At 37.3% G+C, this 18588-nt stretch overlaps 1 protein-coding gene across 1 annotated transcript in view; it reads left to right on the top strand.

The window, feature by feature from the left end:
- The first annotated feature begins 13460 nt into the window (after positions 1-13460).
- Positions 13461-18588, top strand: part of CNBD1 (cyclic nucleotide binding domain containing 1) — a 403074-nt gene continuing 397946 nt past the window's right edge. The window contains exon 1 of the mRNA XM_023518062.1: positions 13461-13548. Coding sequence (XP_023373830.1) covers positions 13461-13548 — 88 coding nt within the window. The remainder of the gene's footprint in view (positions 13549-18588) is intronic.

Here is an 18588-nt window from a genome sequence, read left to right as displayed (position 1 = left end):
TTAGAAGAAATGAGAATGAAAGAGTTGCCACATTAACAAGTGCCAGATACAGGCCAAAGACTTTTACAAAGTACTAAAATCGGAAAGAATGCTCTCAAGTAAAACCATGAGTTCGTTTAGTAGGTTCTGACAGCATTAGATACCTTAATAGTGTCCCAAGCCACTATTGTAATATTGTAGTATCATAACTGCTGTTCTCGAAGATAATCCTGAATCAGCAAACCAAAAAAAGTCTATTCAGCAACTTCTCAAAATATTTTAGAAGACTTTCTGCTTCAAATGTGAAGACTTTTTAAAATTTTTTGGCACCTCAAAGTGCAAATTTGATTATCTAGAAAAGGTTTGCTCTGTGGTCTATCTCCTTATGACTGCAGTCCCCAGCCTCTGAACCTCAGGCTAGTTAGGACTTGGGCTGCACAGCAGGACGTGAGTCCGGGGATATCAGATGATGCTTCATCTGTATTTATAGCCACACCCCATTGCTAGCCTCACTGCCTGAGCTCCGCCTCTTGTCAGATCCACCTGGTCCCTGTCGGGCCCTGTCCATGGAAAAATTATCTTCCATGAAACCCTAGTCTCTGATGCCAAAAGTGGGGGGGATGTCTGCCTTAGGATACAGCTTTGTGGTCCAGGTAAGAGGTAGTAAGAACAAGAGTGGCCTTGTGGGTCTGTGGTGCACAGAATCAGTAGGTGCACAAAGTGGTATGTCCTTAAGAGGGAGATGAGGACAGGCTGGGGAGAGACTCCAGAATTGAGCTACTTGTGAAGTGGGCCAAATTGAGGGAAGAGAAATGAGAGCGAGAGAGAGAGTGAGAGAGAGAGAGAGAGAGAGAACAAAAAAATGTGTGGAACTGACAAAGGGTTTTTATTGCTCATGAATATTTGGCAAAGCTGAAGGAATTTGCAAGGTGGGAGGTGGGGATGGGTACCCTGTAAAGACTTCTAGTGTAGTTTGCAAACCACATTGGCATAGGGCGTAGAGCTGGAGTATGAGGTGTGATCCTCTTAGAAGTTACGCTAAGAATGAAGAGCAAGTCATATGCTTTGAAATTAGTTTCCTAGGGTTGCTGTGCTAATGTACTAAAAACCAGGTGGCTTAAAACAGCAGACATTTATTGCTTCATAGTTCTGGAGGCCAGAAGTATAAAGTCAAGGTATTGTCAGGGTCGTGATCTCTCTGATGACCCCAGATAAGTCCTTCCTTGATTCTTTCAGCTTCTGGTGTTTGCTAGCAAATCTTGGTGCCCCTTGGCCTGTGGGTGCATCACTTGGCTGTCTTCTCCCTGTGTGTCTTCACGTGGTTTTCCCTCTGTGCCTATTTGGTTCTATGTATACATTTATCCTTTCCATGAGGGCACCAGTCATATCGGAGTAAAGCTCACATTAATGATCTCTTTTTAACCTGATTATCTTCCTAAAGACATTATTTACAAAAAAAGGTTATTTTCTGATATACTAGGTTTTAGGACACAATGGGATTCCTATCAATCCTCTTCCACATGCTTTCAAATTTTCCCAGAGTTCTCTCAGGTTTTGACATTATATTATCTATCACTCTTGATTTTTGATGTTATACATTTTGTCTTTTAAAGTAATTTTTATGACCATTTTACTAAGAACTTGGAAGAATTATAGATTTGATATCCAGATACTGTTTTGAATGGTATTGTTACTCTGTTTTCCTGAATGAATCTTGGATAGTGATTTGGTAGTTTCCTTTAATATGTTTAGAGTTTGTTCAGAGGAGAAATCGAAATTGGATAAGTTAAAAGATGAACAGCAAGTTGATGATGTAGGTTTGGATTGTATCACTGGATAAGCACAAATCTCTATCATAAATCCCCTATTCTGTGTTATCTCCTAGTGGTTTTGCTTTTCTGATCAAATCTTGACCGGTGCAGTTGATAGAGAAAGCAGCAGTTCAAGGATCTGAAAAACAGCTGGGATTTTTTTTTTTTTTTTTTTAAGAATCATGGACAGTTTGAAGGACAATTTGCTATATTACAGACTGAAGATAAAATATCAGAACTGATGTGATCCAAAACTGTGTTTCAGTAAGATTTATCTGGATTCTCTCTTGAATTTGACCTAGTAAAGTCAGAGATTTGCTTCAACTAAGAATTTGCCATTGCCTGTAAATCTGTTTGTTGCAGATATGTAACAGTGTAATGATTAATAAAAATATTCAATGAACATCGGCTTCCTGAGTATGGCTACCTTTTGCCAACAGCATGTGATCTATGGTTTACTAATGTTTTTTTGTTCAAAGACACTGTGTCTAATAAGTAATGAACTAGAGGTTTGTGAAGTAAAATAAAATATTAAGCCCTTTCTAGATGACCGAATGGCCCCTGTCTTGACCAACAGGACATCAGAAATACTCTATAGCTGAGTTGCTGGCCACAAGAAGGGAGGTAAGACGTGCCTCATCTGACTCCTGCCCTCCCTTTTTGGAGATGTCCTTTGTAATTCATTGACAGGCCTAATGCTAAGCCAGACAAAACCTTAATCGTACCTGCAAGTCCTCAGTTTACTCCACAGATTACCGAGTCTTGGTGTAGGGCTGGTGGCTTGCCTCTGATTAACACACTTCTTTATCTTAAAACGTTCTGAGCCTTTAGATGAAGCTTCTCCTTTAACCAGTGACAAATCTCAAAGTATCTTGTCACTCATTTACAACCTATAAGGTCCCACACCTTTGAGACATCCCACCTTTGGGGCCAAACCAATGTGTAGCTTCCATGTGTTGATCTGTGACTTTGTGTGCAATGTCTCTATGAAATGTATGAAACCAAACTGTAACCCCACCACAGCGAGTCGACCGACCTCCCCCAGGCTTCTAGGTGGGTGTGGCTCTGGGTCACGGTTCTCAAACTTGGCTAGAAATAAAGCTCTTTAAAGTATTGTCCAGCCTTTGGCTTGTTTTCTATTGGCAGTTCTAAACAACAGCAGCAACAGTCACAGTGGCAACAACAACAAAGAAAACCCTGGAAAAATATATCCAGCAATATGCTTTTCTTCTGAACGATAAAATGTAACTGATAGTTTTCTGGAGAAAAAATGCACAACAAATGGATATTTACCTAAGTAGCATTTTATGCCAAAACAGCATGATGATTTATAATATTATAAGCCATTTCAAAAGTTGCTACAGCATACCTTGTGTAGATAGTGTACTCTGTGGTACAAATTATAGTGATTCGTGGAAGTGTAGAGTGGAAGACTGGAGCAATAAAGAACGAAGAATAATGTTCTTCCTTGAATCACAGGGGAAAGCACGGCTCAGCACATGTCTCCAGGCAACTTTGAATAATAGTATAGTGCGTCCAAGTTCAAGTCTCTGAAATGCCAAGTCTAAATGACAATGGGAAAAAAATCAAGGTGAGGAATGGCTCATTTAATTTTGTGAAAGGTATCTTTATAATAGTCATTTATGGTGTAAACCAGGAATCACCACATGTATTGGGTGAATTGGGAAATAACATTCACTCATGAAATAAGTGAGGGAAAGAACGCCAATCAAGAGGCAGAGCTTGGCTAGGAAAAGGATCTGTGATCTGGGCATCAATCACCACTCCTTTCCCGATCCATTATGTGACCTTCAGAAAAGTTGAACCTAGGTCGGAGAGAGTAGTGACACCAATTCTGTTTGCTGCATAGGTGAGAAGAAGAATCATTCTGTCAGGAAACAGAAGGTGCCCGGTAGTTTCACTCCAAGAAGGAGGAAATGCCTCGCGCTGTTCCCGGCCTTTGCAAATGCTGCCCTGTCTGTATCGTCTGACCTCCTGCTCCCACAAACTACAAAGTAAGAGATGGACTGGACTAGAAATCAGGTGCCGTGCACACCTGTGTAACCTGTCCAAGATGCATCTTCAGTCCGCTGTGAATATAGTTGAAGTGAATTTTTGCAAACATCTAAGTCAGACTAAAGAAAATAAAAGAGAGGTATTGGCTACTGGACAGAAATGGGGTGATAGTCTGTGGAAAGGAGAAGAGGGCAGTCTGGGGACCAAAGAGGAGTTTATTAAGGAAGAGAACAGAGAGTGGGTGTGACCCAGAGTCGGTGCGCCCCTCGCAGTTCCGGCCGTCTTTGTCAAGCTTCTGTGTAGAGCAGGAATGTGTGTGGTGGGGGCAGCCGTGGAAGGGCGGCTAGCCAGCGGGGAGGTCCACACTCTGAACGTTCCGGGAGTAATTGCTCTGCAGTACACCACAAACATGGGGCTCTAACCATTGTTCTGCGGTGTGACGTCCAGACCTCGGGCTTGGCCATTTTTCTGCAGTTTGACTATTGGCTCAATTCATTTGACTTTTTGGCCTAATTTATGTAAATGGCTACCTCATTAAGGTGGCCATGCTCATGCTAAGGGGGTAGCTAAGGTTTGAGGACCCCTTTCCTGCAAAGGAAAAATGAAAGAGAAAGGGACATTCTTTTTTTTTTCCTTTCTAATCAGTAAGATATACTTCATAATTTCCTGGTTAGAAAGTGGATACTTTACTTTTAAATTTAAATGAATTTTGAGCACCTGCAGAGCAAAGTATTTTGAATGTCAAGTAATGTATCTGTACAAATGTTTAGGGTGGAAAATAAGTTGTGACTTAAAAAAACTCACGCAAGCCAGTATTTTTGCAGTGTACAAACAATCAGATAATGTACCTCTTTGTAAGGACACGTAGTAACTAGATTCCTCCAACAAGAGACAGTACCATTTAAAATTCGTCTGGGAAAATGAACATGTTTTCCTTTACTTGAACCAATCCTCTACCATCAGGCTATGGAGTTAAGCCCACGTTTGAGCCCTAGAGCTGCATTTTAATGGCCAGAATATCTGGGAAGTGTTTTAACATCACAAAGACTTGGCTTCCAAATTTATAAAATGGAAATATTATCAGCTCCTGCCTCATGGATTTTTGTGAAGATTGGATTAGATAAGAGATAATGGGTGGAAATGACTTGGCTTGGCGAGTGGATTATAGTCCACAGATGTTACTGGTCATTCAATTATCACTCTTGTGAGAACAAAAATTCAAAGAGAAATGCTATGAATTAGCTTTTTCTCACCATGTTATTGAGGTCAGTTTTGATCAAATAAACTCAAGGAGCTTGTTTGTAAGCAGAGTGCAAATGAATCTGTGACTTCCTGAGTGAATTTTGAACAAACACTAAAATGCTAGGACACTTCAGAGTCTACTAAAACGAACGGCTTAACATACTGTCCTGCTTGAAATTCTTGGTAATATAAACATTATATACTCTTTATCTATTTTCTTTAGAAAAACAGCCAACTTCAATAAGGAGATTCTATCTCTTTGTGAGTGCCTATAATGGGGAAGAATTAAAAAGCCAGAAAAGAAGATATTTTACAAGTTTTTGTGATATATTGAATGTACCTCTAATAATTTTATTTGGAAGCCAATGTGGGAACTGCTATATCAAGTCTGACAATGGTTTCTGATCTCAGTTTTCCAGCCTACATAGCTGTTATAATATTTAATTATTCCCCTGCACAGTTGATTGAGATGTTGGTTTTTGTTTATAATCATCCACAGTTGATCATTTTAAACAGCCATCCTCTGGTATTAATATACTCTGCTTCTCCTGCTGAATATTTATATTTCTTATAAAAGGAACCAGTATGAAATATTATTTCCATACTGTGAAGACTACCCAAGTCACTTTAAAAAGATAGTTCATTTACATGTTGTAAGAAAGTATTTTTCTGTAATTATGATATCTTTTGAAAAATAATCTCAATTTTTAAAAATCACATGGCATCTGGTTTGTCTTCATGGCAATTTTTATATTAAAATGACATTCTTACTTATAAATGAGATACCAACATTTTATAAGTACTTTCTGAAGGACACAGACAAGAAAAACAATTGTTGAGATGCATGAATAAAATACAGTTTATTTTGAGGAAGGTGAGATGACCTGATAGTCTAGATCTTGGTTTTTCCTATTCTACTTTTGTGAATTCTCGAGAATCCCTATTAACTTAGTCCAGCCTTCTTTGATCCTTTTGCTATGTGTTAAAAGTAAGACATCTTTTGCCCTTTATAGTCTTCTTTAGTTAATTCTATGGAGTTTTCTTATTTATAAAACAAGACAAATGAATTGTACCTATCTTATGGGGTTGTGAAGGATAAATATGTGTGGAGTGTCTAAATTAATGCCATTCAAAAAACTGGCCAGTAAATATTGTCTACTTTCTTCTCATCACCATCATCACCATCATCACCATCATATCTTTTGATCTTTATTTTGGTTAGTATAGCTGCATTTACCCCAAAACAAAAGGCGGAATCCTGGGAATCCTGTAACAGGTTCTTCTCCGAAGCCTCCAAGGTCCATCAACCATTCTCTCTTTTCCTTCCCTATTACCCCTTCCTGGTTCAAACCTCATCATCACTTCCCTGAACAGTTCTAACTGCCCCTTCTCTGGCTCTCATTTCTTCACCTTGTCTTTTTTAATTTGTGTATCACTCAGTCCCAGAGTTCCAGGACTGAAACGGACTGGATGATCCCTCCGTGAGATCCAGGGCAGGACCACCTCACTGGCTACCTCCCTGTGCTTACATAAATCTCTCCATGCTTGGACAGATTTAGATAATTATTTCCCACCTGCTTAACCTGGATTCTTGCAAAGGTAGAAAAATGAAAAACTGTATCGCTTGTCCTCTTCATGGACTTGTTTCTGGGAAGACCACATCACCATCTTTGAATGATATATTATTCAGTGGAAAATTTCTACATTATAATGCAGGACATAATTTCTTTTACAGAAAATTAAACACTTTATTTTATTTTGTTTCTTTCTTTTTTGATATAGAGCCTCACTATGTTGCCCTCAGTAGAGTGCTGTGGTGTCATAGCTTACAGCAACCTCAAACTCTTGGGCTCAAGCAATTCTCTTGCCTCAGCCTCCCAAGTAGCTAGGGCTACAGGTGCCTGCCACAATGCCCAGCTATTTTTTGGTTGTAGTTGTCATTGTTGTTTGGCAGGCCCAGGCTGAGTTCAAGCCTACCAGCTCCGGTGTATGTGGCTGGTGCCCTAGCTGCTGAGCTATAGGCGTCGAGTTGAAAACTTAACTTTTTAAAACCAAGAAGTAACATGAACAAGGCAAATTTGGGTTCAAATTCTGACTTTACTATTTCTCGACTGCATAATTAATTTGGGAGCATCATTTTCCTCATCTATAAAATGGGATCATAAAATCTATCCTCAAGATTATTGTGAAGAATAGTTGAGAATCTGAAACTCCATAAACCCTTAGCAAATTCAAAAATTGATTCTTAAGCAGACACTGTGTCTCAGAAAATAAAGATGAAAGTGCTAAAAATAAAGGCACAAATACTAACAAATGAGAATTTGCAGTGAGGGTTTTTATAATTTTGTAATGAGAGGAAAAGGATTTCCTAAGTATGTAATAGAAATCAGAAGCTGAAAGGTTGATAAATTTGACCACAAAATAATTCTTTAATCTGTAACAAATAAGAAAGCATAAATCCTCCAGGCTGACCTGTCTACTAAACTATTTCTCAAAAATATCTCAACTTCTCTTCCACATTTTGCAAACTCGATTGCAGTGTATAAAACCTCCACAAACTAAAAGCTCCCACTCTGTTCATCTATTCAGGTACTTTATCCCTGAAGGCCCTGTAATGGGGAGTTTAATTTATCTTACTCCACACTTACTGATTCTATTGTGAGATAGTTTTATAAATTTCTATGGCTTTGGAATTCTAAAATATCTCCTGGGATGTGTCTCTTAAGAGCCTATTTGCCAGCGCTCAGGAGCTATTTTCTATATAGTTGTTTGAACTTTTGCTGGTTGCCTCCCTAGGCCTCACCACTTAAGAGTTCGATGCCTGATCTAAGGGGTTACGAAAGTGTTAGAAGTGTGGCTCATTAACGTTCATCCAGTGAGACTGTTTGGGTATAACATTTGTTATACCTGTGAATCTCTAGACCAACAGGGAAATTGTTTGGTTAACCTTTTGAACCCCCTGATGAAATTGTGCAAGTTAATTTTAACTTAACATAGCTTTCCTAATAAAAAAGTTAAAAATATATTGTATCAGAAGGAAAGACTCAGAATGTGGTTTAGATCACAGGTGCAGTGATTATGGCAGCTGTGAAAAAGCTACCTTAAGTCAACTGGAGAGAAACCGTATACAGATGCAATTAACTATTTGCATTTTTCATATTGGAGAAGTGGGTATCCTCCTTCAGGGTAAATAAATAACTCATTCAAATAGAAGGTCATGTTTTTGGTAGAGGTTTAAAATTTAGTATGAATTGAAAGACTGTGTACTGTGTATTTGTGGAAAGTACTTTTGCTGTTCATGCCTGAGTATAATAGTACATGGTTGCTTAGGTCGGCAAGTGGGAAAAGTCTCACATAAATCAAAATCAAGAAGATTTTAAAATTATAGATAGTATGCTATTTACACATTATAGGTAGAAATATATTTGAATATATGTCCAACAATATATTATTATTGATTAAGTCCAGAAAATAGATCTATTTCTTTAATAATGTATTGATAAATTCGAGTACAAATTGCTTATAAATCAATGTCCTCACCGCTTTGAAGGTCATACAAATTATACTCAATAATGTGGAATAAATGAAACAAAAATTTTTGTTAAAGCAAGATGATAATGACAATATTTTTGCACTGGGTGTTCATTTTCTATTAGCAAACTTGACAAAAATTGAACCAAGTACAAATTGCCATAGTAGTTTAATTTTCATGCATGTACATATGTGCATTTATAAATAAATATTATACTTTATTAATCAGGGTATAATTACATACAGATTACATACATTTTGGTTAATTTAGATGTTATTTTTAACAATTCATGTGAATATATATAAATCTAAAATTTACTGCTGATGCAGTTGTTATGAGCACATGAAAATGCAGTTTATACACTGTCCTTGGTCAAAGATACATGAAATGCGTTACACAAATGAATTTTTATGTCTAACCAATTTTAATTTATATAAATGTTTTGGTAATATATTCTTATAAATAAATGTGTGTTGACAATATAAGAAAATAGCTTTATTGGAAATATGTGTGATGTGCAATGGACACACAGCAAGTGAAACTCCCAAGTCAGGAAGGTGGAGTCCAGCAGCGGCACTGGAGCTGAGGCTCTGTCCTGAGCTGGACAGTAAGTCCCTGAGGCCCAGGGCTCTTCTACTTCTTCCACAGCCCCCATTACAGTCTGGACCAGCAGGCCTTCTCTGCATCCGTTAACACACACTGTGCGCCACAGCCTGGTGGTACAGAGGAAAACCAACTGCAGTGATTTTCCACCCAGGGACACCGCTACTGTCTGAAGACATTCTGGTTGTCACAAATAGGGGTGGGGGTACATTGGCGTCCAGTGAGTACAGGCCAGGGTGTTGCTAAACATCCTGCAATGCACAGGATGGAATTATCGGGTCCAACGTGTCAAGAACGCCAAGGCAGAGAAATCCCAGGCTATGGTGACAGCTCCATATTTTATTCTGAGAGAGATGCAGACACAGCACCTTCACTATTTGCTGCCTTGATTCAGAACTGCCCTCCTTACTCCACCCTCAGACCCAATGTTATCATGCAGCCCACCCTTCCAATGGCTGGCCTCTGTTTAACATGGAGTACCACTTTCCTTTTCCTTTTTTTTTTCTATAATTTTTTTTTTTTAATTTCAGGTCAATATGAAGGTATAAACAACCTAGTCACAATATTTGAATTTGATAGGTAGAGTCCCTCTTGTAGTTGTGCTCTGCACCCAAAAGGTATACCATGCACCCCTACATTGTGCCCATTAAGTGTGATCACCCCAAACCCCCCTTTCCCCTTTTCACTCTTCCTCCAACAATTTCTCCTATGTGGGTGTGGATTAAATTGTCTACTGGCTTCATAGTAGCATTGAGGAAGCTGGATTTTTGCTTCTCCATTCTTGTGATGCTTTACTGAGAAGAATGAGTTTCAATTCCATCCAGGTTAATACAAAAGATGTGAAGTCATTTTTTTTTTTTAAATAGCTAAATAGCATTCTATGGTTTACATATACCACAGTTTGTTAATCCATTCATGAGTTGATGGGCATTTAGGTTATTTCCACATCTTGGTGATTGCAAATTGAGCTGCCATAAACAATACAAATGTCTTTATGATAAAACTTTTTTTCTTCTAGGTAGATGCCTAGTAATGGGATTGCGAGGTGAAATGGGAGATACAATTTGAGTTCTTTGAGGATTCTTCTCAAAGAATACTTCTTTCCAAAGAGACTTTATTAGTTTGCTGTCCCAAAACAATGTGAAAGTGTTCCCCTCTCTCTGCATCCCTGCCAACATCCGCAACTTTGGGACTTTGTGATGTGGGCTAATCTTACTGGGGTTAAGTGATATCTCAGAGTGGTTTTGATTTACATTTCTCTGGTGATTAGGGATAATGAGCATTTATTTCATATGTTCATTAGGCATTCATCTGTCACCTTCAGAGATGGTTCTATTCATGTCTTTTGCCCAGTGGTAGAAGGGCTTGTTTGTTCGTTTTTGTTGATTAATTTGAGTTTTCTACTGATCCTAGTTATCAAACCTTTTTCAGACTTGTAACATGTGAAAATATTTTCCCATTCTGAAGGTTGTCTATTTGCTTTGATTGTTGTGTTCTTGACTGTGCAGAAGCTTTTCAGTTTAGTTAAGTCCCATTTGTTTATTTTTGTTGTTGCAATTGTTACTGAAGTCTTCTTTATAAAATATTTCCCTTGGCCAACATCCTCAAGAGTTTTTCCTGTATTTTCTTCTAGGATTTTTATTGTTTTATGCCTTAGATTTAAATCTTTTATCCATCTTGAGTCAATTTTTGTAAGTGGTAAAAGGTGTGCATCTAATGTCAGGCTTTTACATGTGTTTATCTAGTTCTCCCAGCACCATTTATTAAACAGGGATATTTTCTCCCCAGTTTATGCTTTTGTTTGGTTTACCAAAGATCAAATGGTTTATCAAGAGACCAATTTCATCTGTTGGTTTTCTGTTTGGTTCCAAATATCTTTGTCTCTACTTTTGTGCCAATACCATATTGTTTTGATGACTGTGGACCTGTAATATAGCCAAAACTCTGGTAGGGTGATGCCTCCAGCTTTGTTCCCAAAGCAATCTGCAGATTCAATGCAGTCCCATTAAAATACTAACATCATACTTTGATGGAACCAGAAAAAACCTGTATAGCTAAGAAACTTACATTAATTTTAATTGAAGCAATATTGCTTCTTGGGAGTATTTTATTAAGATGTGTTAGTAATATATAGAAAATTATCATGCTAAATTTTGTTATCAATATTGGTTTTTGTGACACAGGATGAATACTTAAGGTATACCTTCAACAATAAATCTGTAATATACTACTACTAGTGGTGTAGCATGAATAAATGAAATCCATAAGAAATGTACATTTAAAAATATTTAAAATATTCAAAAATATTTGATCCATGTGAATTTCCAAAAGTTTACTTTAGCAATGATACTATTATTACTAATAAAATTAAAACTGATTACTGAATCTAGGCACTGTTTTAGAACTTCCATTTTATTTTTTAATCTTCATAACATATGTATGAGTCATTATCAGTTCCACTATTATATAGATAAGGACACTGAGGTCAAGGCACATTAAGTGACCATCCCAAGAATATTTGACAAATAAATAACTGAGAAACAATTAGACTTATGAGTAATATTTACTCATTGACAATTAAACAATTGAATACATCTGTTCTCTCAAAGAAAAATCATGTGATTATGTTATCATCCTTGGAATGATTTTTAAAAGGATTTAGAATACATTGGAAGGACTAATCCAAAACATTTAGGGGAGCTGAACTTGTGATTTGATGGATTTTCTCTGCATATATACCGGCAGATACCAGCAGGTGCTCACACAAAATCATACTACATATACATGGACAAAATTAAGTAAGCCATTTAGTTCCTTATTTTGCTGTTTCCTCCTTAATGTTCTTGTTTACTTGCATTGTCATTTCATATATTTTCTTTTTTTTCTTCTTTCAAATTGTTTCCAAACAAGGTCCACTTGGATGTGAAAATAGTATGATATTATGTAGCTTTCAATGTGTAAGTTTTATTATATGTGAAATACAGACAAGAGAAAAGATAAGGTGAAAATGTGGAAAAGAGGGGAAAATAAAAAAGTATATCAAAGAACTGATGAAATTGAGATTAGAAAGGAAATTGATAAGTATGAACTTAGGTTCTTAGAAAAACATTCTTTCTTACATTTGTTTGATCGAAAGTGCTTGTCAGAAAAGAAAGTCCAACATTTCATAGCTCCATCTGCTTAACACCCATGAAAAAGGCAGGTCCTTGTTTCTTTTAGTATTAAATGTGAGAATGAGAAGAGAATGGATCTGGAATGAAGGCAGTAGGGATCACCAAAGAGGGACAGTTGGAAGAGGAAAGTCCCACTCTGTGGCGGGCCAGGCAGGTGATGGTAGCTGGCTACTGTGGATGGAGCACACTGATGAGAATTCAGTGAATTTGAGACGGCAATGAGTCCAGAGTTTATAAAACTGGGGAGAGGAAATATTCAATGGAAAGTTATGCTGTAGGAAGTTTATTGTGTAGATGTAATCTAACAGGAGTGTTTGCAAGAAAAATTTATAATTTTTGTAATATATTTTCCATTCCAGTTATTAATGTTTTCTAGATGAAGATGGTCAATAAGTGGTTAACACTCTACTTGTCCGGCTCATGTGTCAGACAGTCGCATTTCTTTTGTATATAACGTTTTACAGTTATGACACCAGGAAAATATTTTTAAAGTCCTTAAAAGAAGATACACTAATTAGGACTGTAAACCCTAGCCTTTGTAACAATTGTAATTATTGTGAAGCAGCAGAAAAGAACCAAAAATATATACTACACTTTAGCAGAATATAGTTAAGGGTAAGAAGAGGTGAGTCTATTGGTGTCTATGATAATTAAAAGGGATACTTTACCTTATGTATGTAGCCATGGAGAGCAGTATAAAGATTCTACTCTTGTTGCTGCTGTAAAAAGGGTCTGTGATACCCAATGCAAACATTTGGTAGACAGGAAAAGAACTCTGAGCTATGGAAAACCAATCAAGAAAATTCTTTCATCTAACCTAGTCTCTTGAGCGCAGTTGAGTTTTCTCTGTCACCTTGTTTACTACCATTTCCTCCTTCCTTCACATATCCCCTCTACTAGGTGGGATACAGCCTCCTTCTTCCTGGTCTGAATATCACTCTTGGAAATGCTACCCAAACAATGGATAAGTTCTGTGAACAACAAGATTCCGTAGGACTCAGCCTATCAAAGACTACCTTGAAGTTCCTGATTTATGACCTCAAGGAGAAGTGCAGTTACTGACTTTTCTGTAGCCTCTTATCAAGCTGCCTTTGAGCCATCAAGATGTTCACGAATTCTCTTCCAGCGACTATTTTGTCTCATATGGTAGCTGTTAACAATGTGCCTCTTCCTCTACCTCGCAACATACCAAGTGAGTAGGGAACGTTCTGAGGGACTCATTCATCTGTCACTGTTTTCACTGTCACTGTTTTCAGTGGTACTTACCCCAGATACAAGACACAGGGCCCTTCAGGGTTGGTAGGAATAGTGGGAATCTCATGGACTGTGTTTGGAATGGAAAGAACATAGATGTGTAAATCTTGCTTTGTCCATTTGAACTCATTTAATTCTATAGGTCTCAAATATCTTTCCTTTGTGTAATGAGGATCTTTATGAAGTCTTAGAGATTCAAATACATGTAATATTTTTAAAAGGAGTGAAGACAAAGGCTCAGAGAAGCTACATGGCCACCAGATATCAGGTATTTCATTTCTGGCAGATCTTCTAGACCCTAATTAGAGTCTAAGTTCCTTTAACGGGATAATTAATACTTGATTTTCACTTGGAGAGTTCTCATTTCAAAATTCATAAGGAAACAAAAAAAGACAATACCCATTATTCTGACTGTGAAATTTATTACTATTTCATTTAATTTTTTTCCAGCTTTTGACTTATGATATCAAGAATTATAAACATAGAATTTAATATTATAAAATCTATACAATTGGCAGTGCTATCCTATTTTACATAGTCTAAACCCAGAACGTTTTCTCCAGATTGTACTTGTAACCATCAAATTCATAGATCTGTTATATTATTTGTATACCAAAATACTGACTAGCAACATGCATGGGTTCCAGTGTCAGTTGAGATTTAAAAAAATTAGATAACTAAGATAATACTTGTGACACTTTTAAACTTCAGTTAGGTATCAGCTCCATTATTTTATTATTTATTTGGGTAGATTTACAGTAGATTTGAGGAATCTAACTTAACCATCCTTTTATCTTCCTGTGAGTTAACTCTTTGAGAGGCCGAGGCAGGTGGATTGCCTGAGTTCATGAGTCTGAGAGCAGCCTAAGCCAGAGGGAGACCTCCTTTCTAAAAATAGCCAGGCATTGTGGCGGGTGCCTGTAGTCCTAGCTGAGGCAAGAGAATCACTTGAGCCCAAGAGTTTGAGATTGCTGTTAGCTATGATGACACAGCACTCTACCAAGGGGTATAAAGTAAGACTCTGTCTCAACAACAACAACAACAACAACAACAACAAAATACTCATAGTCTCCAGGGAAAAAGGTAGCACAGGCAATAGGTGATACCCTTTGAAAGGGTATATTTATATCTTGACTAGTGTTAGACAAAGTCCTTGTGTTACACTAATTTAATGTCTACTTTACATTAATATAATACTGCACGTTTTTGGTTACTGTGAGAAAGTCTTATATGTCATCAAAGTTTTATATTTCTATTTGAGTGGAAATAAGTATTAAATGTAATTTCATTAAAAACTATAGATTCTATTATTTGGGTTTTATTTGTAAAAAAGAAAAATTTCCTCTAAGATAATTTTTTTTTTTTTAGCAGCCCAGGAAACTCAGTAGCTGGTTGTAAAAGATCAAATTAATTTAGAATCAATGAGATGAGATAGATGTTACCCTCTGTAGTGCCTCCCAAGGACACTTAACTTCTGTGAAGTGATTAAAAGATGAAAAATCAGCAGCAATTTATATCTCAGAACTGAATAGAGCATAATGGAAAGCAGTGGAGCTCCCAATGTTCCCTTTAGACATTCCTACTTGATGTTCTATGTCTGTGATTTCTCTTTGGAGACGTGTCCTGCTTGCTTAATAACTATGTCTTTGTGCTAACTCTAGCAAGTCAACAATTTCTCTTACCAACCTCTCACTGCTAAAACAATGATATCATGAAAGCCTTTGTGTGGCAGGTGTTCAATCTATAAAATGATTGCAAGTGAATTACAAAGGTAATATAAATGAGAATCATTCGAAATAGGAATGCCTGGTTAAGTACCTAAAAACCAGCCATTACTATGTACATGCATCTTTTGGATTTGGATTTACTTTGATGAGTTCAATTAGACTTAATGACTCAACTACTTTCTCTAAAAGTAATTATATGTGCATAATATTACCGAGTGCTTTCTTTGGACAGTGTATAAACATTTTGCACATTAAATTGTTATTTATTTCTCATAAGAACCTTATGCCTGTGGTAGACGAAATGATGGCCCCCTGTGCTGTCTTATGTTCTAACTCCCAGAATGAATATGTTTTGCTCCATGGCAAGAGGGAACGCAGGCTACAGATGCAATTATGACTGATCTGGAGATGGGGGGAATATGCCCAGGTGCCCATCTTAATCCTAAGGGTCTTTATCAGTGAAAGAAGGAGCAGAAGAGCGAGTGAAAATGATAAGATGTGAGAAAGACTCGACTGGCTGTTGCTGGCTTTGAAGATGAAAGAGGGACACAAGCCAATGAACATGGGCAGTCAGTCTCTAGGAGCTGGAAGAGGTGAAGAAATGCATTCTCTGTAGGGCCTCTGGAGGGAACTCAGTTCTGCCCAAAACTTGATTTTTGCCTAGTGAAGCCAGTTTCAGTCTTCTAATTTCCAGAACTGTAAGATAATACATTTTTCTGTTTTAAGTCTCTAAGATTGTCATAATTTGTTTTACAGCAGCAACAGAAAACTAATACAAGCTGCATTTTACACTTAAGGATAATGAGGCTTAGGTTTTATACTAAGGTTCATGTGGTTGTCAAGTGGTAGAGGCTCCAAATGGTATCATCCATGTGAATAAACTGTGTCAGACAATAACAAAACCAGTAGTACCCCAGTTTCCCTGTGTCAGACAACAACAAAACCAGTAGCACCTCAGTTTCCCTTACTCTGAAATCCCTTGCCCATTGGGCTATTTAGATGCTCCTGATTTAAGGGAGCAACATGTTACGTCTCGGCAAACACCTGCAAACACTCCCCCATGGCTGTCTTGTTGATTCTGAAATTCAGACTCAGACACTTCAAGTAGTTAAGCTTCTCGAGCTTATTTAGTGCTTACTCTTTTTTTTTTTTTCCTTTGAAATTTTCAAGTCTCCTTTTATGGTCCTTTTGACTTGTTTCCCAGGATTCTTTATCACTTGCATTGCATACCCCAGGGAAGAGTCGAGTGTTCTTAGAAGCAAAAGAATTGTACCACTTTTTATTTCGGATGAGAATTATTTTTGAGAAACCTCACAGTTAGCCAAGTATACAGTTTTACCACCCGAGTGAAATAGCATCTAGTCTATACAGATATGGCCGGTTATTATTATAAGCTGAGTTTCTAAAGACAGAAAGAAGAAATGTCTTTTTTTTTCTTGCAGTTTTTGGCCAGGGCCGGGTTTGAACCCACCACCTCTGGTATATGGAGCCAGCGCCCTACTCCTTTGAGCCACAGGTGCCACCCAAAATGTCTTCTTCTTCTTCTTCTTTTTTTAAAAAATTGTTCATGGAAGGCAGGAAGCTGACCTTCAGCACTGGCTTATGATTAGGAGTGTGGCCCATTTAGCTGCCTTTGCCCGGGTTAATATGCTGCACCGCTTTCATTCATGCTTATTAGACTTATTCTTCTGAGAAAGAATGAGTTTTAAAATATGCTTTACTTTTTGACTACTGGTTGATTTGAGAGAATTTCTGTGTTTTTCCTGACCAAAAGTGTTTTAAGTTCACAGACATTTGTAGTTCATTTTACATGTCCAGCATATGTAGATATAGGAGGAAAAAAGTATTCAAGAAAAGACCAGACACACTTCAAGGAATGTGGAAAGAAAATGGCCGTCTTACGGTATTCTTAAGTACCATCTTGCTCCTTTTTGGTTTATGGTGTATATGTTGCTGAAATCCTGAAAAGACTGTGTCATCATTCCTAAGACTTCAGGGGCATTTTATATACTTGGAGAAGTTTTTAGTTCTTTAATAACCAAAGATTACAGGAGTTTCAAAATATGCATTTATTTGGAAAAGTGAATATTGCACCATTTTAATGTTTTAAACCATTCAATTCCTAGAGTGCAGGTGAGAAAAAGGGAGGCTGGTCAGCAATGGAAGAGAAAAACAGGGATGCAGACAGTATAACTTATAGAGAAATAAAGTTTTTTTTTTTTTAATTAAATCATAGCTGTGTACATTAATACAGTCATGGGGTACAGTGTGCTGGTTTTACATACAATTTGAAATATTTTCATCAAACTGGTTAACATAGCCTTCATGTCATTTACTTAGAAATAAAGTTTTTAAAAAAAGGGAACTAAAAGAAATGAGAATGGAAATTCTAAGAAAGAATAAAAGATAGACAAATGGTTAACGGTTTGGGTGTATTTCTGTGTTTGCTTAACCAGTAGTAGTCCCAATGGTAAATGTGTCCTGTAATTTAGGAAAAGATGTATTGGAATTTTATTTTCTCAACTTTGTTTTTCAGTGCTTAAATCACTTTTCTTTTTTAGTCCTGAGGAGAAAAGTGAATGTTTTGTTTATTAAAAAAGCCAAACATTTCTTCTTTTTCTTACCACTCACAACTGTCTCAATGCACTTGTATCTTTTGTCAGACCATCTTGAGTGGCCTTTAGAAATTATGGGAACTTAAACTTGAGTTCAGTAATGCCTAGGGATTCAGGCAGGAAACGGGAAAATGATGAGGTGAATTGCAATCCATTGTAAAACATCTCTCCAGTAGATGTCAGGCTGGCTCTCCCCTGAGTCTCAGCCTACTGCTGTGTCCTCAGCCTTTGAGAAATTGGTCCTCTCTTAACAGTACTTACTAGTACTGTTATTAATTCTTCAGCCATCTAGATTGGTCCTATATCATCTTTCACTAAACTACTCTCTGGTCTTCCTTCCAAAATAAATTGTGAACTATATTACTTGTCTGATGGGATGATTCTAATAAATGCATCATATAAGTGTCTACTTTAAAGCAATCAGGGTCCAAAGCTTAGACTACAACCTATTTACCATGATATGGGGTTTAAATCTTTCATGATTAGGCTAAAATCTGTCTCTTGCCTTCTAGTTCTTTTTTTTTTTTTTAAAGGGCATAAGATGAGATTTATTACAGACCCAGGGAGCCCGGGAGCCCCGGGCCTGGACTCTCCTGGCATGCAAGCCGAGGACGAGCCCCGAACTCGGGGTGAAGG

Source organism: Otolemur garnettii, unplaced genomic scaffold (assembly GCF_000181295.1).
Source record: "Otolemur garnettii isolate 467f Iridium unplaced genomic scaffold, OtoGar3 scaffold00004, whole genome shotgun sequence".
Classification (NCBI taxonomy): Eukaryota; Metazoa; Chordata; class Mammalia; order Primates; family Galagidae; genus Otolemur; species Otolemur garnettii.
Note: the sequence above shows the minus strand (reverse complement) of the source record. Positions and strands in the feature narration are given on the sequence as shown.